General features: G+C 44.9%; 1 protein-coding gene across 1 annotated transcript; it reads right to left on the bottom strand.

Moving 5' to 3' along the window:
* Window positions 1–1,418: 1,418 nt before the first annotated feature.
* On the bottom strand, window positions 1,419–23,971 carry LOC6595468. Its single transcript, XM_002020865.2, has 3 exons — window positions 23,075–23,971; window positions 15,341–15,650; window positions 1,419–3,230 (listed from the first exon to the last, which is right to left on the bottom strand). Exons 1-3 carry the CDS (start codon window positions 23,164–23,166, stop codon window positions 1,758–1,760), a joined length of 1,875 nt encoding a protein of 624 aa, XP_002020901.2. The 5' UTR covers window positions 23,167–23,971; the 3' UTR covers window positions 1,419–1,757.
* Window positions 23,972–24,023: the final 52 nt, after the last annotated feature.

Below are 24,023 nucleotides of genomic sequence, written 5' to 3'. Positions count from 1 at the left end.
CGGACACTTGGTGTCGTAGCTAGCTGGCAGCTACCAGAGGGCGCGCGTGCTCGCAGCCTCGCAGCGGCTTAGCCAAAGAGAGACGACAGCAGCAGGGTGTAGCAGCACACACGCACACACACCCATAGCGACATATCCTTCTCGCACAGCCGTGGGCATTCGCGTATGACGGGCCTAAGAGGGGTTTAAGGGTTCTCGAAAGGGGGTTTTGGCCCTTTTAACTCTGAACATTGTTGTACTTATGTACTAAAGCATATTAAATATGTATGCAAAGTATTTATTTATTCTTTTATGTATAGGTAGTGTATATATATACTCGTATATATGTATGTTTGTTTCTGTGTATTTTTTGTTTTTGTTTTAGTATTAATTTTATGTAATGTTCCGTTACTTATGTAGGTATGTATTATTTATATATGTTTATGGTATATGTTTATATGTATATAATTTATATTTATATAATGTAAGTTTATATAATAAACGATTTTCACTTTTTTTTTTAGTTTTCTCTTTCGTTTTCTGTTTCTTTTTTTCTTACTTTCGTTATTAAAGGGTTTTTTTTTAATTTTAGGCTTAATCATTCGCTCTAACGATCGCTCTCTCTTTCTAATAAGACTTAAATTTTTTACACAAATATATCAACAAAAACTCAATAAGTTCCATTCAAAAAACATTATGAATCCGTAAATAAGGTAATGTTTAAATTAAGTAATAATACGAAAAAATAATTTAAAGAAAGGTAAAATTAATGCGATGGTTTTTATAGAGTTCAACACTGTTGTTAAGCATGTGTTTTACATACATATATTTATATATATACGGTTATCCTATATACATACACCTTATCGATATATAGTATGCATGTATATTATATACTTTATGTTATTTTTAATGTGGTTTTTTACTTAGTTTTTTTTCCCCATTGGATGATTTTACAATTTTTGCTTTTGTTTTCTCTCTCTCAAAACTTTCTTTATATCCTTTTCTTCGTTCCTCCTCCTTTCTATTTTTGCTATTTATTGTTTCTCCTGTGTTTTTGAGTTTCTCTTTTTTATTAATAAATAATAAAAAAACATTCAATAATTTGTATGTCTATTTTTGTTGTTGTTTGTTTTGTACTTTTGTTTGTTTCGTTATTCTGTTTTGTTGCTTCTGTTTTTGTTTTGTAAATTAATATTCTTCCTTTCTGTTTTAGCCGTTATCTGCTCCTCGTTCTCTTTCTTCTTCTTTTATCCTTATCTTAAGTTAACAATGGGCTTGTATTCTTCCTAATTTTTCCGATTAATTACTGTGGCTTTGTTTTCGCTTTTGTTTTATGGAAAGTTTTGTTTTTTTTTTGTTTGTTTTGAAGAAAAGAATATTTTGAAAATCCAAAAATACAAAAATTGTTTCAGTTGTAGTTTTTTCCGTTTCCAGTTTTTCGTTTTGTTTTATTTACTAATTTTTTACATGTGTTTTCTGCCTGTGGTGGTGCCTCCTCCTCCTCCTCTGTTACGTAGAGGGTCTTTCAGCGGCGTAGCATTTGCATTTCTGTTACCGTTAGCGCTTAGATTACCGTTACTGTTACTGTTACTACCGTTACGTGGAGGAGGCCTACCGACGACTGTTACTGCATGTCTCTGCTTGTTGAAATTAGTTGTTGCTGCTGCTGCTGATGCTGCTGTTGCTGTTGTTGTGGAAGCCACCGTTCGAGCGCCTTTAATACTAGCTCGTGCTGGTCCTGATCGGGCGCTGGTCTTGGTCGCGTCATTGGGCAATCAGGATGATGGCAGCTGCTTGGCCACAATCACTCCCGGGCGACACTGCTTCAGGGCCGTGGTGATCGTCAGCTGCTGGGGCGTGCCGCTGCCACTGCTGCCGGTGACAATTGTGGCAGCTCCTTGGTGGCTGAGACCCATCCCCGCACTTCCGCTGCTCTGCACCTTGAAGATGGCGGTGGGTGTCACGCTGCTACCGGTGGTGATCATACCGCCTCCATCCTTGGCCGTCTTGGCCGTAATGATGACCTTGTTGTTGCCCTTGATCTGAAGAAAGGGCCGCAGCTCCGCCAGCGCCGCATGCTGTTTGCCGGTGGTGAGGGCGAGTGGCGCATCCTGGGCCAGCCTGTGATGATGATGCTGCTGATGGTTGACCCCCACAACGCCCGAGTGGTGCGTGCTGGTGGTCACGATCTGGTGGTGATGATGCTGCTGGCTGTACTGCTTGTGCTCCGAGCCGTTGTTGCCGTCGGAGAAGAGATGATCGCCCTCCAGGTGTCGGATGGCCTCCACAATAGTCTCCAGATTCTGGCGGTAGTGCACCGTCGGCACCGGCTGGTCGAGCTTTTCCGTCTTCACCTTGACGATCTTCTCGTGGATGCGCTCCACCTCCACCTTGGGCGTGGCCTTGATGGCCGCCTGTAGGATCGGCTGCAGCATGGCCGCACTGGGCGTACAGCCCTCGGCATAGGCTTTGGCAATGGCATTCACGTTCACCTCGTTCTCGGACTCCGTGGAGCTATTGGACGACAGTATGACCTCCTCGTGCACCTGATCCTCTGTGATGATCTCGGCAGCGGCGTCCGCCTCCAGCTCCTCAATGCTGGAGCACACCACCACCTGCTGTTGTCCTGTCATCTCATCGATCTCCACATACGAGACGGTGCCGCCCAGCTCTTCGAGATCCTCGCTGCGGACAAAGTTGTCCGTATGCTCGATGACCTCACGTGGAATGTAGGTGCCGCCGACGTTTCCTCCGCTGACCGCCGCCACCGCTGTGCCGGGTGGTGCCGTGGCCACGCTGTACAGCTGTCGCTTGATCATCTGCAACTCGTCCTCCAGCAGTCGGCGCAGGCTACGCTCCTTCTCCAGCTGTTTCTTCATATCGAGCAGTTCCTTGGCCGCAATAATGCTGGCGTTGTTCAATTTGGTGGTGACCGCCGCTCCGCCCGCCGACAGCAATGTCATCGGCTCTGGGGACATGGAGCCCAGGCCTTCGTCCGAGCTGTCGCTAATGGCTTGAATGCTGATGACGTTATCCGTGAGCTTGCGCTTCTTGATGGCCACCGCCGTTATGTTGCTGCTGGATTCGTAGTTGCCGCCGCTCGCAGCACTGCCGCCGCTCTCGCCCGAACCGCCGCCTGCCTCATGCTCGCCCACCTGTCGCTTCAGTTCGCTGTTCTGTGTGAGGAGCTGTGTCTTTCCGTTCTCCAGATCGACAATGTATTGGAAGGTCTGTTGTAGGATGGCAGCCTGTAAAGAACACAAGGAGAACATGGTTGAAAGTTGTTCAAAATAGTTTAAGTATTTAATGTTTTTAGTGGAAATTGAAGTCAAACGGTTCCGCCAAAGGGTAATAAAAAAGGATTCTATCATAGAACAAAACTCCTAAATCGATCATTCATTCATCCAACGACCCAGAAAAGATTATGTAAGGATTGTATGAGTGTTAAACAATTACAATTTTTAATTGAATACACTTTTAGGTTAATGTCATATGGTGCATAATTAGTGATTTTCCAGGCCCTTCAATGCGCTCTCTCTCTTTCGTTCCAGAGACAACGCAAATCATTCACAAGGCGAATACACATGACGCATACGCATACACATACACATACAAATCCCATGGGTAGAGAGCAAGAGACTTGAGTGAATGAAGGGAAGCAGCATAATTGCCGAGGGAGCGGCAGGGGCAGACTTAACTGCAACAACAACTTATGTACATAAAATGCCTTTGCTTTTGCATTTTTCCTTTGCTCTCGGCGTCCGTCTGTTTTTGTTTGTGTATTTTCCTCTGTGTTGCTGCCGTTTTTTGCCTTTCTTTTGTTTCTCTTCTGCTCTGCCTTTTTGGCCCTTTGCTCGTGTGGTAGTGTTTATAGTAAACACTGTAGTAAAGCTTCGTTCTCATGCTTTTGCTCTTCTGCCGATGCTTGGCGGTCGAGCGCCAAAGGTGAAGGAACTTGTGTCCTGTCCTTCAAAATGCGCGCGCTCGCCAGCATGTCCAACACTGGCCGAGTGGCCCGCCTAACTCGCAAATTTTATTGCGTAGGGGGGACGGGCTTGCCGTAGCGGCGCAAGAAAGCTTAGAAAGCTGCCTGCAGTCACTGCCTTTCTCTGCGCGTAGGCGAAATGTTGCAGCTGCCTGTGCTCAAAAAAAAGTAAATATAAAAGGAATTTCGTAGCCATTTAAAGATAACGCCAGCAATATTACGAGTACTAGGGGGCTGCACCAAATGCGTTTTACTGGTTCTATTTGAAAACTTAACATTTTGCAGCATAATTACTCCAACAAAATCTTGAAGGGAAATTCTTTTAGAATACAAATCATTTCTACATAGCATAGTCCTCAATCCTCGACCAAAAGTAAGGGATACGTCTTTTTCTGGGAATATTTTTCTCGTAAAAGCATTCTCTTTCTTACAGTCGGCAAGTCCTACAAGTGCTAACAGTTTACCCAAGTCAAGTTCCTCGAATCTCCTGATGATAAATTCCCAAGATTGCCAGCCACCCCCACACACGAGAATGTGTGCACACCAAAACCATACAGATTCATGTGCATACTACATACGAGAGTATGAGCCTCATCATGGTTAAGGAATGCGTTGTGCGGCTGGAAATTCTTTTAGCTTTGATTGAAAAACAATAAATCTTATTCCACTTTGGCGTTGTTGCAGTAATAAAACTTGTTTTTCATATGGGGGTACGACGTACGTAGCGTCGCGTCGCACTGCTTGTTGTCGGAGGTCACTACTACTACAACAACAACAACAACAACAACAAGAACTACACCTCGTAGACGCCGGCATCGCCGCACAGCTGCTGGTACACCATACCCATTCTCTCTCTCTCTCTCCGAAGCTCTTTTGGCGCTTCTCTCGCTCGATGCACACCAGCTGTCGGGGACCCGACCCACACAAAAAGCTGCAGAAAGAGTGAGATAGCAGCAATGTTGTTGTGTACAGTTTTCTCAGGTTTATTATGATATACTCTCCCCGCCCGCTGTCCCTGGCTCTCTTCTTAGTCCTACACTTTTGATAAAATCACAGCCATCTCCCCAAGCATCGCCTCATCTGTCTGGCATCGACGGCATTGCAATGTCGCGCGCATATTTTATTCTTATAGAAAATCAAGAGACAAATGTATAAATAACATAGCACATTTAAGTTTTCTAGCTGCTGTTATACACACACAAAGGTCGTTCATTGACTCCATTTCGCGGTGTCGTTAGAGACTTGCATTGGAATTATTGGAAAGATACTCAGAGCAAAGGCTTGGGTTCAAGGGAGTTTGATAAATGTTTTTAATTAAATTAGCACAACGGGTAGAAAAAAGGACAATGTAAGAATGTACATTTGTGTACACTGATTTGGTTATTTATTTGATGTGGACATATGTATAAAGAAGTACATGATTTCCCTTGACAATGACAAAGCTTATTTTGAATAAGTATGAGAATCCCTGTACAAAAAAAAAATAAACACCAGTTTCTAGTCCCATAAAGTGATCCCATATATCCTCGTATCACAACACATCAGAGCTCTAGGAGGAGGCACAACCACATTCTACACTAGAAATACATATTCCTTAAACATTCTCACATAAAAATCATTAATATTAGGGGAAAAAACATCTAACCTTCCTTATTCCGGAAAGTTCAGAACTTAAAATTGTATTTTTAGTTGAACAACAGTTCCCCTTTTATTAGAAAGGTTTTTAATAATTTGTTCCCTATGTGATTCGTACTCTACTCTAAAGATTCGCCCATTGCAACCAATCATATGATTGTTTTTTGTCTTTACAAAATTAGAAAAGAAATTTGAATAATTCCCGACTGTTTCTTTCTATTGGATTTGCGTTGAGCACATGTGTTGTATATCATATGCTCTCGATAAGGTCTGAAACTAATTCCAACCCATCATATGGTATTCTTCTCTGTCTATCCATCAATAGCCGGCATTTTAGGCCTTGGCTAATAAGAAAATTCGTTGCCGCAGTCGCTGCTTTTGCTGCTGTCTGACGCAGTTGGAAAATGCCGGCAAATAATACCGGGGAAAAAACGCAAACAAAATCTATAAGCGGCTCCAGCTGTACCACCACTCCACACCACACACACAGAGAAGATTTCGTAGTGGTTTGAGTGCAAGTAAACAAAAGGCAAACCCAAAATCAAAAGCATAAACAAAGAAACGACAAAGGAAAAATAAAAGACGATCAAACGCGCGTTGGTTCCAACAAGAATCCCACCACCATCCACCAGGCGCAGAGGCCGCAACGCGTTCGAGACACAACCAACAAACAGCGTCGTCGTTGGCAGAGAAGCGGCATTCAGCGTTGTCGTTTTTGCGGTGACTGTACCTTTTTTCCAACACCACCGACACGAACCAGCAACAGTTCCAATACGAACAACTTTTTCAATTCATTCCGTCTGTCTCTCTAGTAAGAACTTAATAATTCTCTCTTACAAATGCTCTCTCTTAAATCACGCTCTTAGCATGTTTGGCAACATCTTTTTGCAACATTAGCTAGAAAGTAAAATAAGAGACAAAATAAGAGAGCAAATGCTCTCTGTGATTCGATTCGTTCCGTTGCGTTTCAGTCCCATTCCGTTTCGTTTCGTTGCGCTGGCGGGTGAAACGGAAACAGTCGGGCCGCGACGCGAAGCAACGTAGCGAAGAAACATGTGGGACCAACCAAGCAAGCTTTTGTCAGCTTTTAGCACTGCTTGATGTGATGTATCTCTCCCTCTCTCAGGCACGTGTATTACGACGGTCCCTCTATGAAGCTTTCCAGCCATTTATTCCCATATTCAATTGGAAGTGAGTGTCTGGTGTCGCTCTCGTGCCGCTAGCTCTCTCTCCTTCCCAAAAGAGTGGCAATCTGAAACGCATGTACAGCAGCAGCTGACGAGAAGCGGCTTTTCTGCTTCTATAAATGGCGCGTCGGTCTACAGCGGCGGCCTGTTTCTGCTGCTGCCGCTTTTCCTTCCACCCTTCACACACCACACTACCGTTTTTTCATTTGATTGAATAAAACGAAATGCATAAAAATAGCAATGCTGATGCTGCTGCTGCTGTCGCTGCCGCTGCTGATTCGTCATCAGCTGAGCTGGCAATTGAGAGAGAGAGAGACGCGACGGTCTGTTGTGTGCTGGTGTGTGTAGTAGGCAGACAACGACCACCCAACCCAATGGACACAATCACTGCTTGAAAAACGTGTTCACTTGCCCGGCTGAGATTAAAATGGAAGCAAAACCAACGAAAATGCAGCCCCATCCATCCCTTTTCGGGCCTACGTGCGTGCACGCATGCCTACGCGTGACGCTTTCCGCCAAATACACTACAGTTTCAAGGCGCGGGCAAGCGGACTGCCGGAAAATGTAGTAAACATGAAAAACAACATAAAAACTAAAAATCAATTTATTTTTACAACTTTGTTGTTTTTAGTTTGGGGCAGCCTCGCCGCGCCCCGCCCCACAAGCAAACAAACGGCACTTTATCTATTACAAGAAAACTGTCGCAGGTAATGAAATTTCCCTTTCCTTTGAGAGAGGCAGAAACAGATCTCATTTGAGGAGGGCGATAAAAGAATGCAATGGGACTTTTTAAAGGGAAGTTCCCTGTTTACCGATTCGCCAAATGTTTATTCTTTCTTTCTGTTGCTGTTTATCTTGCAAGCAAGTGTATGTGTGTGTGTGCGTGTGTGTGCAGAGTAGTTCTTTTTGAAAGAGAAACAAGTCAGCTGACATTAATTTTTGTGCAAATTTTAGCTCCCAGAAACTGATGAAGAAACAAAAGCGCGTGTTGGCTTGGACTGATACTCATTAGCATTTTGTAGCATTTAGCTTTTTGCTAAAATTAGCATCAACGAGCAAACATAACGGAACCCGAGACGAGTACACGATTTGTTGCAGCAGCAGAAACTATTTTGTTGCCTTTTGGCCATAAATATGGGAAATATGCGCCAACACGAACACACACGTTGCTGTTTTTGCCGCTGTTGTTGTTGTTGTTGCCATTTGCTGTTCCTCCTACGCGAAATGCAAAAAGAAGAGGAAAAACAGCTGCGACTACTATTGCCGGCATTGATGCTTGCTTGCTTGCTTACTCACACGCACACACATGTGCGGATGAATTGCGAGCACACCCACACACACACATGGTCATGCCATGCCGTTGTCTTTGGTTCAGTCGCACTCGCTCTTTCTAGCACACAGCTGGTTGGCGGCGCGCCCACTACGCTGGGCGCCAAACATGTGTTTCCCCCCCACACACACACACGCGCGCGAACACGCTCTCGTAGAGGCTCCTCAAGCGAGAGTGTGTGCTGTTAATCTCCCCAGAGAGACGGAGAGACAGAGAGAGGGTAAGAGAGCAAGCGGCAAAACCTGGTGACAACATCGCGCGTATTGTGGTCATTCAGAGGCGTCGGCATTGTCGGCTGCTAATGCACAAATTGATGCTATTTTTATACTGCCACACTAGCACCGCACTCTATACCCCAGACTACCCCTCGACATATGCTTACTGTAAAATATCAAAAGGAAAGGAAAAGAGAGCAGCAGAGAAATGCCGTCATCGAAAGTTTTTCGGGGAGAGGGAAAGCAAAAGATTAGGCGCTAGGGGCGAGGTCTCTTGGGGCAGAGTCATTCCAACATGATGATGGGTTGGGTTGCGTTTTAAAAGTTGGCCCGAAAAAAAGGAACAGCTGTGTTAGATCTATACAAATACCTGACACACACAGACACACAGATACAAGATCTCTTAGCACTCATCAAGATTTTGGCAAATTTTTAGCTAAACTTTCAACGAGCTGATGCTGATGCTGCTGCTGCTGACTCAAGCAGCAGTCAGAGCGAAAAAAAGTTCACTATAGTATATAGTATTTTAAGTATTATTTGCCTTTAACGCTAACCTAATTAAATTCAAACACGTGCTGTTTGTGAGCTCAGCAATGTACACACATTTATTTATATTTATATATATCTACATATGTACATACAGCTATATACATATGTACATGCATGTGGATATACCCCGCAGTTGTCTCAAGGCAAAAGTCGTAAAAAATGGCAATTAAAGACCGCCAGCGTAGCGCAGCAATTGAAAACCTAACGGCCCAGGGCTGCTGCTCGACAAAATGCTAACGGATTACCAGGGCTGCCTAGTCTGATAGAAAGACCTAAAACTGATCTAATGGAACACACCATTCCCCCGTGTAACCCAATTTCATAACAAAATGCAACTGTCACTTGCACTTTTAGCTTCATTCAAAAACAAAACCCCAAAGAAATCCCCTTTTACGCCAAAGGTGGGGTCTAGCCACGGCATGCCACGCGGTTGCTGCTGCTGCTGTTGCCGGCGTTCGTTCACGAAGCTCATGGTCAATGAAAGCATTTAATTAACATAAAAAAAAGGTTACACACACACACACAAACAGAAAGAGTGTTCTCCTCCTCTCTTTAACACACGCGAAAATGGTTGAAAGCGATTTGAATTTAAATAGAGGGGGAGGTAGAGCAGCCGCAGCAGCAGCAGCAGAAGCAATGAAAGCACGAAAGAGTGAACAACAACAAAAGCTTGACATTTTTGTGAATGCCGCATGCCGGCAAAATGTTGTCGTTGTCAAATTCCAAAGCAGAAAACAACAACCAACGAAAGAGGCAGAGCGTGGGGCAGCTGACTCTCAAAAGCACATACACACACATACAATAGATTCAACTTTAAAAGCATGTGAGAGAGATCAGCTGATCGTATTTCATGTCATACTTATTTTATATTTCGAGATCAATGTGTGTAAACACAACACAAGACAGCTGTTTTAATTAACTGAAAAAAGCCACGACCAAACCGAACATTGGGGCTGTTATAAATATAAAGTACTCTGTACTACATTTGATTGCATTTCTGAACGATATGATGATGATGACGCTTTCTCAGTGTCTCGCTTTGCCACAAGCTTACGACGCAATTGGGAAAGCTGAGCTTTTGCCGGGTCTAACCTTGTTTTTGTTTTGCTTGACCAGCAGCTGACTCCTCTCCCTTCCACCCTTCTCTTTCTCGCACAAGTCCGTTTGTGTAATTGCGCAGCAAAAATGCCGGTTGGCTCGTTGATTATTTTACAATATAGAAATTTATCGAGTTTTACAACAGCCCAGCCCAGCCCACCCCAGCCCAGCCCGTATATCCGTATATCAGCTGTTCGGCTGAATCATTTTCTGTAGAAATCTCAATATTTATGACGCGGCATCTGCTCAGCGCTTGAATTATGGGCAAAAACAATTGACTTGCATATCTTGAACGGATCGAAACGGAACGGAACTACTACTAACCCAACACAACCGTACGCGCGATAGTACGCGTGGAGATAGAGGCCGATGCCGAGGCCGTTTTAGCCGGTCGTGGACGACTTTTTAATGACGTTCAAGATACCCTTCAATTGGGAATTTTATTTTTGAGAGGTGTCTCTGATGCAGAGATGATTGGAGCTTAGTATTTGCATCGATTGAAGCAGATTGAAGTTTTATAATCAGGAAAATCAACTCTCAAATATCAGACATGTATTTTGTTCTTGCATTCTCTTCAGCACTTTTCGCATGTGCCTCTGTGGCTGGCTCTCGGAGCAAGTACTGCCAGGGTATATGCACTTCGTTGCGACTAGAGTGAGCTTTTTACCTCCCCATCATCTTAACCGGCAAAAGGAGAAAAAGATTGCTCGCTGCGATCTTTTCTTGGCTTTGCCATTGATGAAAGAAAAAAAAAACCGTTACAATGCAACAAAGTCATTAAATCCGGCGAGACGGCATTCCATGTAATCAACAACAACAAAAACAACAACAAACCGTACGCTAAAGCTCTCGAAAGTCTGCAATTGACAAAGTGACGGCAGCGACGACGATGTTGCATCGCGTCGCGTCGTTTCGCCTCGAGACGATCTTCAGAGTCAGACAGACAGACGGGGGAGAAGTGCAGCCAACGACCGACCGACATTTTTGCAAGCTCTCTTGCACGCTCATACACACACACACACACACACACCACCCTGTATCTGTCTCGCTCTGTCTGCCCGGCAAATAACTGATCCAATGCACTTATGCTTTGGCTAGGCCATCGCCTTGTCTCTGTTTGCGTCTGTCGCGTCTGGCGGGCTGCCTGCTCTCTCAGCTTTCTCTTTGCTTTGTGCATTCTTCTTTGGCTTCTCGCTGTGTTTGTTGCAGCCCTGGTATCTTTGCAGCACTAATTCCAGTGCCTTTTATGGCTATTTACAACACTGTAAGACACTGCGCAACATTGAAAGATCAACTTTATTTCGATTGAAATACATCAATTATATATTTCGATTGAAATACATCAATTATACACCTAATGGTAATTTATAATTAATACCCAAATTATTTATACTTCTTGGTTGGACTCCGTCACTCCACCAAATTGTGTTTCAATGAAGCGTACATTGTGTCCTTACTTAATTAAAAAGAACAATTAGTTTCTGCTCTCCGAAATAAAACCAAATTCACTCCCATTTTGTGCCTGAGGATATCGATATAATTGGGCGCGTCTACTGAAGCATACAAATAATTTTGTATTACAAACAGCAGATGCAAATGCAGTCTCCGGCTCCCTGCATTAATTGGATTTCGAGGCTAGGCTGCTGCTCCTACGCCCCGCACTAGCGCCAGCCACATGCAGTCGTAGTAGAGCAAACATTTTTACTACGAAATGGTATTGCCAGTACGGACTTCACACAATGCGCCATATACTACTTACCGAGCACCGAGTTGTACATAGGGGTTATATAATAATCAGGTCGTACCTATGTTATGTACTACAGTACCTGTTATGTATTCTTCGGTACTCACAAAACTGGGTGTTGGCGGCATGGCCCAGAAGCGACGGGGGCAGCGGCAGCATCAGCCTCAGCCTCAGCATCTCTTCAACAGCTCGGACAGAACAGAGGCCACTGCCTGCCACTGCAATCCCGCTGCGTTCCGTTCCGGCCAAAAGGTTGCACGACGATGCCAATGGCCTAGTGCACTCTGCCACCCTCCTCTCCTCTTGCTTTCCCTTCCATCAGCCCCTGCCTGCCACGCCCCTGTCGTCATCAGCAGCGCCGCGTAATCGAGTCAAAGAGCCGGAGTCAAGAAAAAAATCATTTCGCCGGGCCAACACGCCAAGTGCGCAGCTGCAAAGCTGAACGCCCAATATTCTGATGGTGGGTGGTGGTGTTGGTGGGGTTTTTCACTCGCCAGTCACTTCACTTCCAGTCTTTGGTCGTCCAAACAGCTGCCTACCAGGCGCCAGACAGACGCCACAAAAGCTGGGCCAGAACCAGAACGAAATGGCAATGAAACATGGGATACAGGACCCACACTCACACACACACACACACACACACACAGCTCGAACCAACCCACCAACACCCTGGCACACAGCTGTGCCAGTGGTGTGGGTTCGTTCCCATCTGGAGTTTCGGCTCTGTGCGCCAACATTTCTATATTCCATTTCCATTACACGTTTGGCGCCCATTGTCCTATCTTTACTTTTTGGGGGTAGCTTTTGGCGCGCGTTTCGCCACTGGAAGGACTGTGTGAGGCCCAATCGATATATTCCAGTTTTGCGGCACACTACCTCTCCCTCTGTCTTTTGCTCTCTCGCTCACTGTCTCGCTGTCTGTGTCTTCTCTGAGTGCGATACACCCGCTCTCTACCCACTTTAATGTAGGTTAGTTTCAGCTGCGGCGCGCCTAAAATCTCCAATGGACGCAGCAGCAGCAGCAACAGCCACAGCAGAAGCAAAAACAACAAATGGGGGCACAACTGTACGCAATTGGATATTTGCACTCTTTAGCGCCACCTAGCGTGCAAGTTCAATGACCTCCACCGGTCCGGACAGCAATCACTGACTAGTGCACCCACCCTCCCACCCACTGCACAACCGCAGCAGCAGAAGCAGCAGCAGCAGCAGCCGTGCCCAGGGCTTGGGCTTGGGCAGTATCTGTGGCTGGGCTGGGGCGGGGCTGTGTGTATAACAGTTATGTACAGTACGTACCGTACCCAACACCCCACCAACTATGCACCGGACTGGACTATGTGTGCCGTGCCGTGCCATGCCGTTCCGTTCGTTCGTTGTATGCGTAGAACTGTGAATGGCATGGCCGGATCGGGGCCGGGCCTCGTTTACTTTTTTTTCTGTCAGCACTGCAGTTTTTTATTTTTGCTCCTCTTTCTTTATTTTTCGCACTTTTCTGCAGTTTTTCCATGGGTTTGTGTGTCTGATTTCATTCGGTTTTTGTTTCTGTTTCTAGAGGCCTACCTACTACACCCCCCTTGCTCCCTCGCTTGCTCTATGTACACCCAACATATGTATAAGTATACATAGAGGTTATATAGCGGGCGTAAACTTGGTCAAGCTGTCGTCCCAGGTTCCGTTTCGCTCTCTCTCGCTCTCTCTCTCCCTCTCTGTCTTACTATCGTTCTAACTCATTCACATATTTACTATAATGTTTACTATGTGTGACAGGCAAAAGTGCATAGAAGAAAAATCCATAAACTACTTGCACTAGACAGCCCCTCCCCTCTCTGCTGGTAGTCGTCGTCGTACCTTTCATCAGGGCTGAGCTTACTCCTCGGCCCTCTCTTTCGCTCTCTGTCATGCACATTATGTCATTCATCAGTCGCGCTGCCTGCCTTTCGTCACTCCTGATGTTTGTGCTTTACCCTTTTCTTCCTGTTTCGTAGTATTTTTAATATTTACGCGTTTTTCCTCCCGTTTTCTCTCTGTGGCTTGGGTTGCCTTGACTCTGGCTTTGGCTCTTTCCTGTTGTTTATGCTGCGACTTATAAGCAGTGTTTTCTTTTTCGCTTTATTTTCTGATTTATGGGAAAATGCAGTTTGGGTTGACATTTTTCAATTTGCAATAAATAAGCTGAGCTTCAAAAGCTTAGAGGAGGAGTCACGTTCCGTTCGCAGTGCACCAAAGGATGACTGTTGTTCAAGTGATAGGAAGCTGCATGCTTTTCCAACACTACTGGTCTTCGATCACACGAGCTCTTTTCGTACTTCCCATCACTATTCCTTCCAATTTACGTTTCCAGTCCTATCCCTCCCTTTGCACAAAAAGCAGACTCATAAATAACGACAACAAAAGAGACAGAAATGAGTCTCGGTTCTTTCTTTAATATAACATTTGGTTGATTTAGTGCCGTCTGCTCGAAAAAACTCAAGGTGAGAGTTGGCGTTTTTGTACATACATATATTTGTACAGTGAAATGCGCATTGTGGAGCAAAGTTGCCCTTTGATATTTGAAAAACTGAAAAGATTGGTGTTCCAGCCAAGAAAGTTTTCACTCGATGTATCGATGTACATACAATGTTAGGTCTTTCGTAGTTCCTTCGCTTTCAAAGAGTTCTACGTGAAATAATTGTCTGTAGGGTGAGTATCAAGTGCGTGTCCTTCTCTGTGCAAATGCTCCTCCACTTCTGCACAAGCCAAGCCGTTTAAGCTTGAGTGGTAATACACTGACAACCCATCATCAACCTTTCGACAAGGCCGTCTCACCGGCCAGCCAAAAGCCCTTCAGCTTCAGCGTCTTCTCAACATGCGCGTCACAACAAATCGATGTCGTCTCAAGGTGAAAATCCCATAAATATAAGAACATGTGTGTATGCAAAAAAAGCAGGAAAAAAAAAGAAAAGAAAACCACATAAAAAGAAAAAAGCGAAACGCCTCCAACCAACAATTGAGAGGCGCCACGCGGCTACGTTGCGTTGCGTTGCGTTGCCCTGACGATTAAATGTCGAAAAGGGACCTTCAAAGCTCTTCCTCTCTGAAAACAAAATAAAAACGTGAAGCTTTTTGTAAAGCAGTTCGTGTGTGCGCTTGTGTGTGTGGACACAGGAGTCGCCGGCAATTTGTCAACATGTGTTCGGGGTAAGGCCTGTAATTGCGGCTCAGGCCCAGGGTTCAGGTTAAATGTAATTGGAGTTGCGTGTGCAGAGACAGACAGACAGAAGAACAAGAGGGATTTGACCATAAATGGTGTTGAGAGATGTGCAAGAGAAACATTCTACACTGAGCGAAAGCATACATATCTCAGAAGGGGCGAATGGGAGGATACATTTCGTGTGGAAAGCGTTGGAAAATTAAAGGAAGAAAACCCATATCAGCGAAACTTAGATCGAACATCAATTTGCCAAGAAATGCCCACCAAGTGTACTTTGTTTGGTTTAAATTTCCCTGTGCATCTCAAGTCGATCATCAAGGTGACGCCTCACGTGCCATCCAGCTTACGTGTTTTTTATTTTTTCTTTCAGTGTAGGCAATCGGACCCCAGACCTCGCAGTAGAAATGGAAAATTTGAGAACTTACCTTGCTCAACTTTTCGCCCTCGTGGCGGGGCAGCAGGGAGCGCAGACTCTGGAAGCCAGCATTGATGCTCTGCATGCGTCGCCTCTCATTGCTGTTGGCTATCTCCCGCCGAATCCTCTTCTCGCTGTCCGCCACGGGCTTCCCATCGCCGTCACTGAGGGCCCCACCACCAGAGCCGCCTCCTCCCCCCTTGGATGTGTTTGTGCCGCTCATATTCGATTGGCGTCGCTGCGAGCCTATAGTCTGATGCTCCGTCTCTGAGGTGTAAATATGATAGGTGTTCTCTCCGCCCGAATCCTCTAATTGTAATCTGAAAATAAATGGAAATGAAGAAAGTATAAGTATAAAAGGGTCATTGGTTGCAAATAATACTGCATATTTATAAAATTTTTCAATGTAAAAAGCCTTTATAGATTGAAGAAGAAGCTCTCTCTCCATCAAGAGGAGGAACATACTCACGGAGCTGTATATTATGGGTACCTGTAGCGGTACTTTAAAAGTTTAAGGAACTATTTTGAGTTGAAAGATCTTTGAAAGATGATATCTTTGATAAGGTAGGGTGTTGCTGATTATTCTCATTTCTTGGATAGTTCCCACATCTAAGCGACCATTTGCTACTACTACTCGTATTGTACATATTTATGACTCAGCTTGGCTTATCGCCGCCCAAACATAAAACCAATTAACTTTTACAATTTATACACTGCCAACACTTACACAGACAACACACACACACACGCACGCACACACAAAGGCGCTGAAAAATTCATTCATTCATAAATTTACAATTCCATTCAATTCAATTTTAGTTGAACCCGCCGCCGCAGCACAACAGCGCCAATACAATACACTTACATACACACACCAAAGCGAGTACAAGCATTTGTGTGCACACACCTACACCCAGAGAGTTGTCGCAGTCACGACTGGCGCTGGCAGCAGAGAAGAGAAGAGAAGAGCAGAGCAGAGCAGGGCAGCATCATGGGCGCACAACAAAACAGAACACGCGGTGTGTTTAAATAGGCACTACTCGTCGATACCTGGTACTACCCTGAACTTCTGTGTTATAAAGACATAAATATTTTTGCAAAAATCAGCCAACTAAAATTATAATAATTTACAGACATTGGATATATAATTGCATTACTTTTGGTGCATACGTAAATATAATTCCAGAAGTCTCTCTGTAAATGGCATGGGATGGTTTTCTCCATAAATCTCAGTAACAAAACCCCAGGAAGTGCCAATAATCTATGCAAATCAGCATACTCGCCCAGTGAAGGGTATCATCAATAACTGCACTATCCAACAGCAGCAGAGGCAGCAGCAGCAACATGTAAAAGAGCGCACAAAAGCAAAGCCCCAAAGAGTGGGAGAGAGCGTGAGCGAGAGCCCACAGCACAGCTGTCAATATGGTATTCCTTTGTTATTGTTGCCATCACTGTCGTGATTTTCTGTGTGGATTTTCTGTTGTTGTTGCTGTTGTAGCGGACTCTCGGCTTTGACACGGCTTTAGATTTAGTTTCGGGCTGTGCGTTGTGCAAGGTATTTCAATAAGAAGGCAAAGGAGTAACCTAGTTGAAGTGTGGATTGAGTGCCCGGACAGACGCCGCCCACACCTTCTATTCAATATACCTTGGTCTTGTCTTGTCCTGGGTCTATGCTGCAGCATAGCATCGTCTTTTGGTCTCAAGAATTCCAAACCGGTTTACCCGGTAACAGAGGGAGAGAGAGAGAGACAAAAGCAGAAACACGTTTGCTTTTCCACAGTTGCCCCGCTGGCTGGCTAATGAAAACAATTTTCACAATGGTATGCTATGCTCTACCTTCATGCATGTCTGACAGAGTGAGGCAAAGAGCGGCAGGCAGCGCCAGAACGAGACGGACGCTATGTCTGCGTAAAAGTTGCAACACTGCATTCCTCCAGCCAAGAAGAAGAAGAAGAACATTTCCAAAGACGACGACGCTGCTAGAAAATATTAGAGTCGGCATCCGTCGGGGGGTTGCATGGTTTATTTTTAGCCACATAATCCAAAGGTCGTTCTCCGGCTGCAGCAGCAGAAGCAGCAGCAGCATTTTTGCGGCAGTCGAAGAAGGAGATGCCGATAGAAGATGCTGCTGCCGCTTCTGAAGTTGGTCAACAGCAGGCGGATGTTGTGGCACAGGAATGTGGCTCGGTTCTGCTGCAGCGCCTGCTTCTGGCTCTTTGGCGTTGGCATTTTCCATTTTCCCCCATTTGTTTCGATGCTTTTTGCACAATAAAAGCCAAACAAGGATAGGAGACCGAAAAAGTTGAATGAAACTACTCTCGGAATGCACTGACATGCTGCATCTGCTCTCTTGTGGTGCGGTGCGGTGCCGTGCGGTGCGGTGCCTTTGCTTTGTGTGTGCCCCGTTTTGGTTGCTCCAAAAATGCACCTGTGTGTGGGTCGTACTTTATGATGGGCAATTATTTCAGGTATGCAGAGCAGAGCAGAGCAGTGCGCAAAAACTTGTTCCATAATCTAATAAGCCTGCTGCACTTTTCCCGGAAGTACTCCGCAGATTCTGGAAATTCCTTTCGATTCCCTTTTGCCAGGGAAGATATTAATTGGATTATTAAGTTTCTTTTTTTAATGCCACTTTATTCCGGAAGCTAGAAAATCCATTCTCCGAGCATAATCTGGAAATTTCATCCACATGCCAGAATATTTGATGTTAAAAACTATCTATTTGGGGATTAAATACTCGCAGAGATAAGTGGAGTTTTACAGATGTTCTGAGTAGTTTCTGTGCAATTTGTGATTTTTTCAAAGTCAATTAAATAATATCATTTTTTCCGGATGTCTTGCAACATATGCATGTGCTTCCGCCAAGAGTCAAAGGAGAAAACTCTATTGCAATTTTGGGGAACACAGATTCCCCAAATACATACAAAAATATATTTCCCCACAGGCAAATTATTCTAGCTTCTTCCGGAAGTCTTTCTTTCCATCGCTATGTTCTAGAAGTTCCCTCCCCACTTGGGGCTCACAATTTGTTCTTCTTAGAGAGGTGGGGGGTGGAGCAACAACAGCTGTTCAAAATAAAGTTTAATTATAGCACGCAGCCAGTGCTGCTTAAATAGACGCGCGCGCCAGCTGCAGGGCCTGTGGGACCCCACAGAAAAAAAATCAAATAAAAAACAAATATGTGGAGGGAGAGGCAGAGAGATTTGCATTTCACATTCACATTCTTAATTGCAATTAAGATGCAGCACGCATTTTTTGCATTTCACCAAAGCAAGAAGAGCAGACGAAGGTTAGTCGAAGCCTTTGATACCCTGCAGGAGGTATCAATCAAATGGAGGAGCTCATGAAACTGGCTCGTAGAAGCTTAATTCCCAGCTTTGACAACATCTTGAGCATAATCATCATACCCTGCCGAAAGGGTATAACGAAAACAGTGGAACATATGACATACGACAGCTGGTTGTTGGTGCGGGCTGCTTCAGGCTTCTGCTGCACCGTGCTGCGCGCTGCGCGCTGCCAGAGTTCAATGTAGTTCATTGGCCACTTTTCGCCAACACACACATACAAGTGCACACAAACGATAAACAGAGACAGAGACAGCGAGAGCGAGACAGAGAAAGAGAGAGACAAAGCCGAAGTCACGAGTACCATCGAGAGCTGGCGACGCCGCTGCCTCTGCTTCTGCTGTTGCACCTAACGCCCCACTCCCCCACCCGCACCTCACCGCACCGTACGCTTCCCCATCTGGGGCTGCTGTTGCACTTTGCACATAAATTGTACATACGTTTATTGGGTCACTGCTTACGTCATCATTTCACTGGAATTCGTCGTACTGCCGCTGCTCCCGCTGTTCCTGTAGCAGGTGAAAACGGGGGCATGTATCAGGCTAAAAACGGGGGCTTGGAGCGTGGGTGAAAAGGGGCAAGAGGGGTAAGTTAGGGAGGCCGGCATTTTCAATTCATAAAGATAAACATGAAAATTATACAACACACGAAAGGTAAACAATGGTAGAAACAACACAGACGACAGCAGCCAGCGCCCTAGCCTCCTCCCCTTTCCCCCTTAAATTCGTCCTTATCAGCCTTGCCACACTCACTTTTTGCTTGGTCATATTATAGATGGGGATGGGATGCTGCTTAAACAAACAAAAACGTTGAGAGCAAGAGCGTTACAAGGGGCAAGGGGCAGGAAGTAGACGCCAGTAACAGGATTGGGGACAACCTTGAGAAAGGACTCTGACATAAATGAAAATCACGTAAGCGGAGAAAGCGCAACACCGCAGACTATGCTAGAAAGAACTCCCACATCGCTAAAGGACTACATTTAAGAAAGACAAATGTACTTATAATTCTGACTAAGGGACATGTACAACAACTAAAATCAATGGAATCGAATAACATTTCTTAGCAAATACAATTTCAGTTGAAATAACTTTAAAGCCCAAGCAACCTGTAGATCCTGTGGAAGATGTACTGTGTTAGTCGCAGCCCAGTCACGTAAATGCATAAAAGGGAAATTCGCTTCGAGCCTGATAGAAATTTCAAGCGGTAGGAAATCTTTGTTTCGTGCAAAAAAAGTAATGGAATTCCCTCCGTAGAACGCTCCGGTCGAGCCGGTGACAGCGACGCTGGCTGCGCGACTGCATCGGCTGCAGCGGCTGAGGGCGAAATGAAATGCAACGCAATAAACGCTTTCCACTTGCGTAATTTGTGCAACAAAGTAAAGGCGCCATAAACTAATGAAATATTTTAAAATCGACCAGACCAGATCCTCTCTCTATCTATTCCCCGCGGTCTCTGTCTCTCTCTCAACTGCTCTTTATCTCCACCATTTGGCGCCACACTAGCCATAAAAATATAGTAGAAGCAGAGACACAGATACAGATAGATTACATAAGGCCAGGTCTGAATGAGGTAATACTACAATGGGGGTGGAGGTCGTGGGAGGAGAGGAATGCATCGTCCTCTCAGGTTACACAGGGTAGTGGCTAAAAGGGCGGGCGACGGGGCACTATGCGTGTGGCACAGAAAGTGCATAAATCATAACTGGTGCAAACAAATTTGCCATAATCTGCAATTTCACGATAAGGGGGGAGGGGAGTGGCGAAGGCGGGAGAGAGACAGAGAGGGGTGCCAGGTGTAGTAGTAGTTTGCCGCCTTCGTATCCCTCCCCCTCCTGGCATGGCACGAAAAACCGTTGTATACAAAAATCATGTGTTTTTCATAAACAACACGAAGCCGCCTCTCTCTGCTTTGCTCTCACACCCTCACACACATATTACTCCCCCACTAGCGAGCGCTCTCTCTTTCTTTGTCTACTTTTGCAGGTTGCCAATAAATGCCTCTTGAAAAAAAATAACACATGAAATAGCCGAAGCTTTTGATACCCTTTCTGCTATGGTATGGGATCTCAACGGCATATACAGTCAACGAATGCCGTATGACGTATGCTCTCTCCGTTGCAAACATCTCCCGTATCTTATAATACCCTCTTGCAAAAGGTATAAAAAACAGACGAAACGTTTTGGCATATGAAAAGTGGAAGCACCACATCGGGGTACAGGGAGAGCCATCGCCCAAAAATTTTGCGCAGCAGATTTGTGTCTATGTTTGTATGGGTCTGTCTGTGTGTGCGAGTGTTTGCTTGCTCGTTTCGTTTTCTTTCATTTTAGTCGCTCTCACTTGCACGCTGTCTGACTGCACCGAGAGCAGCTTTTGTGTATACTTTTTTCAATGAAACGTGTGTAGTAGTAGAAAAAAGCATTCGCCGTGTGGCGGCATCTGTACTTTTGCGAATCTGTCTCTGGCTCGCTCTCACCCACACCAGCAAAGGCGCAACAAGCTTTTGAGTGCAATTCAAACACACCACAGTCAATCGTGCCCTCCTGCTCTGACAGCCAGCACACTCAACTCTTGCTCACACACAGACACAGAGCGAGCGAGAGAAACTCTCATGGCGGGGCTTATGTACTTTTCGCAAACTGGGGAGCGGCTCTTATAAAACTGCAAGCTGACCCGAGGAGAATCGAGTTGTGGATTCTAAAAACGCGCTGAGAAACTTCCCAGAGTGGCAGGCAGCTCTCTGGCGTGCTTTCCAGTGAGAGAGAGCGACAAAGAGTAGAGTCGAGAGTAGAGTGTGTGGGGTAAAAGCGGAAATGACGCCACATGGTGAGGCAGGCGGCATAATATTTGCAAATGTGCAACGTGTGGAGACTTTTAGCCGAGGCACGCCGTAAAGCAGCTGCTGTTAAAACGAAGTTCCCTCCCACACACTGGTGGCCAAAATATTATAGAATCTTGTGTATTTTAATATTTTTAAAGCCGCTAAAAGCTGGTCAGCTGTTAGTGATTTTTATAATTGGAGGAAAAAACCAAAACATGCGAATATTTATTGATAAGTATTTCCAAAGAAAGCCTTGAAACCCCAGCTGTGAGAGATTACGGGGTGACGCGACTGTGCTGGGTGTTGGTTTCTTCATACTCTCTCCCTCGTTGCTCAGAACATATGTCAGATAAGCGGAGCGGCGTGACGTGACGTGTGAGTGCCATATGATTCTGATAAGCCGGCACAACTTTCGCTACGAAAAACTGCAAACTCGATCAAAGAAATAAGAGACAACAAATAAGAAAGAAGATACGATCAACAAATACATATAGGCAGAGGGTGAGAGAGCAATAAAAAAGAAAAAGCAAATTAAACTGTACATTTTTCTGGGCTGGTGCTACTCTCTTCTTTCTTTTTAGCGCACTTTTCCTCTTCTTCCCTACAGCGCATTTTTCACTCGCACTCTCAGCCACAAGGTGGTCGTGTCGTTGTCGGCCACTGTTGCGCTTGTGTGGGTGTGTGTGAGAGGGAGAATGAAAACGACGCCGCTCAGGTAGAAACATCGTGTGAATAGTGCAAAACCATATGATGATACACGCATACCGGTACAGCTGATTTCGATTCGACTAGCATCAGAAAAAAGTTGATTAGGTAGGCAAACCAGTGATAAGCAGAGCGAGTGGGACAGCTGATTCTTTCGAACATGTGAGCGCAAAGAAGAAACTCAGAAGAGGGGAGAGAACTGCACGATCGGCTGGCTATCTAGCAGCTGTAAACGCTTTGAGGCAGAGGTTTAAGAGCGATTTCAGGCTAAAAATATACTGTACGTGTATTTCAATACTCAATTAACTAAATATTCATTCGCTTATGAGCTCAAATCCTAATGGTTTTAGATTTTCCTGCTGACACAATATATTTGCCTGCAGTGTAGCGCCGCTGAATAAATTGACAAAAACAGCCGTTTTTACAATATGGACGACAACGAGGCGAGGCAAAAAACAAGAGCGTACAAACAGCCAGAAAGAGCGGAACAAGAGGAAAAGGAGAATGATGAAAAAAAAGTAGCGTCACATTTATTCCAGCAACAAGAAACAGCATGGAAGTGGAATGGTGTGGAAATGGGAATGGAATTCGACTGCTGCTGCTGCTGCATTGGTAGTGGTGGTGGTTGTGTTTTTGTGCCGTATTTGTTTTGTCGGCAAAACAGGCGGCAAAAGGTTCTACGCTCTCTCTCTCTCTCTCTGCCTTCGCTCTCACTCTCTCAGAAAAGAAGGCGAGAGAAAGAGACCGCGCGCTTATAGTAAAAATAATCAATAATTTGCGTGATAAAAAAATGCAACCAAAGCTCTGGGTCTCTTGTTACTTCTATTTCTATAAGCAAAAACATAAACATAATACGATTTTGGAGAATGGAACTTACTGTAATTCCTCATCCAATTCCTCTGCGCTGTTGTATTCGGCGTTTTCTAGTATGACTTCCTCCGTTTTGATGGCGACCGGTACTCCAGACATGTTTGATCGTGTATTGGCTTATTGTGGGCGACGCAAATCGCACAGTAATCGTCGTTCTCGTTTTCCTCCCAATAATTCTCTTAGCCACTGGTGAAGCACGTGTTTCTATTGTTGCTATTTTGTTGCATTTACTTTGTTTCAGCTCTACTCTTCCTGCTACTCTCTTTTCCTTATTTGTTGCTGTTTCACTCTTTATGCCACAATTTGTTGCTGTACTGTTTGCACTCTTATCGCTTCTACTCTTTCCACTCTACACACAACACACACACACGTACCGCTATCGATCGTTGTGTCAGCTGGTCTTTGGCTGCCTTCAGCTGCTTTTTTCGTATTTAGCGGCAAACTGTTTGGCCTCTCATACACACAAACACGGACATACACTCTCTCAACAAAACTCTCAACACACGAAAGCGCTGAAATAGATTTTATCGGGTTTGCTACCGATCCTGGGCGGTTTAAAGTGAGATTTTTTCTTTTTTTTCTTAATCTCTGGTGTAATTCGCAGCTGTTTTTTATTTTGCTACAGCACTTTGGTATTCACTAATACACACGCGCGCGCACTATACTAGTAACAATGGTTGAACTGTACGTTAAGCGCCAAAGTACTGTTGTTTTGCTCCCCGCGGTCAAAAGCAAGGGATGTTGCACAAATATATTATTGTATATCGTATTCTTTCAACCGAATTTTCTGTATTCGGCTAAAATTTCGACACTTTATTCCCGCTGTTTCCCTGTTTGCGGCAATTATGTGTTCACGAGTTTCATATAAATTCCCCACCACTTTGCGCGCGCATCACCCGTCCGACGTGTTGAAAAATTTTTTTGTTTTGAACGTGTCTCGACCAGTGTGACCGCGA

Source organism: Drosophila persimilis, unplaced genomic scaffold (genome assembly GCF_003286085.1).
Source record: "Drosophila persimilis strain 14011-0111.01,24,50 unplaced genomic scaffold, DperRS2 tig00000191-arrow-pilon, whole genome shotgun sequence".
Taxonomy (NCBI): Eukaryota; Metazoa; Arthropoda; class Insecta; order Diptera; family Drosophilidae; genus Drosophila; species Drosophila persimilis.
The sequence above is the reverse complement of the archived record's forward strand: the minus strand, read 5'-3'. Positions and strand labels throughout refer to the sequence as shown.

What these genes read in the sequence shown, in the direction of transcription:
- LOC6595468 (XM_002020865.2), bottom strand. Translation starts at nt 23,166, where the DNA reads ATGTCTGGAGTACCGGTCGCCATCAAAACGGAGGAAGTCATACTAGAA. An exon ending in GAATTGGATGAGGAATTACA is followed by an intron (nt 15,651 to 23,074) that starts GTAAGTTCCATT and finishes ATTTATTTTCAG; the next exon opens with ATTACAATTAGAGGATTCGG. An exon ending in AGGGCGAAAAGTTGAGCAAG is followed by an intron (nt 3,231 to 15,340) that starts GTAAGTTCTCAA and finishes TGTTCTTTACAG; the next exon opens with GCTGCCATCCTACAACAGAC.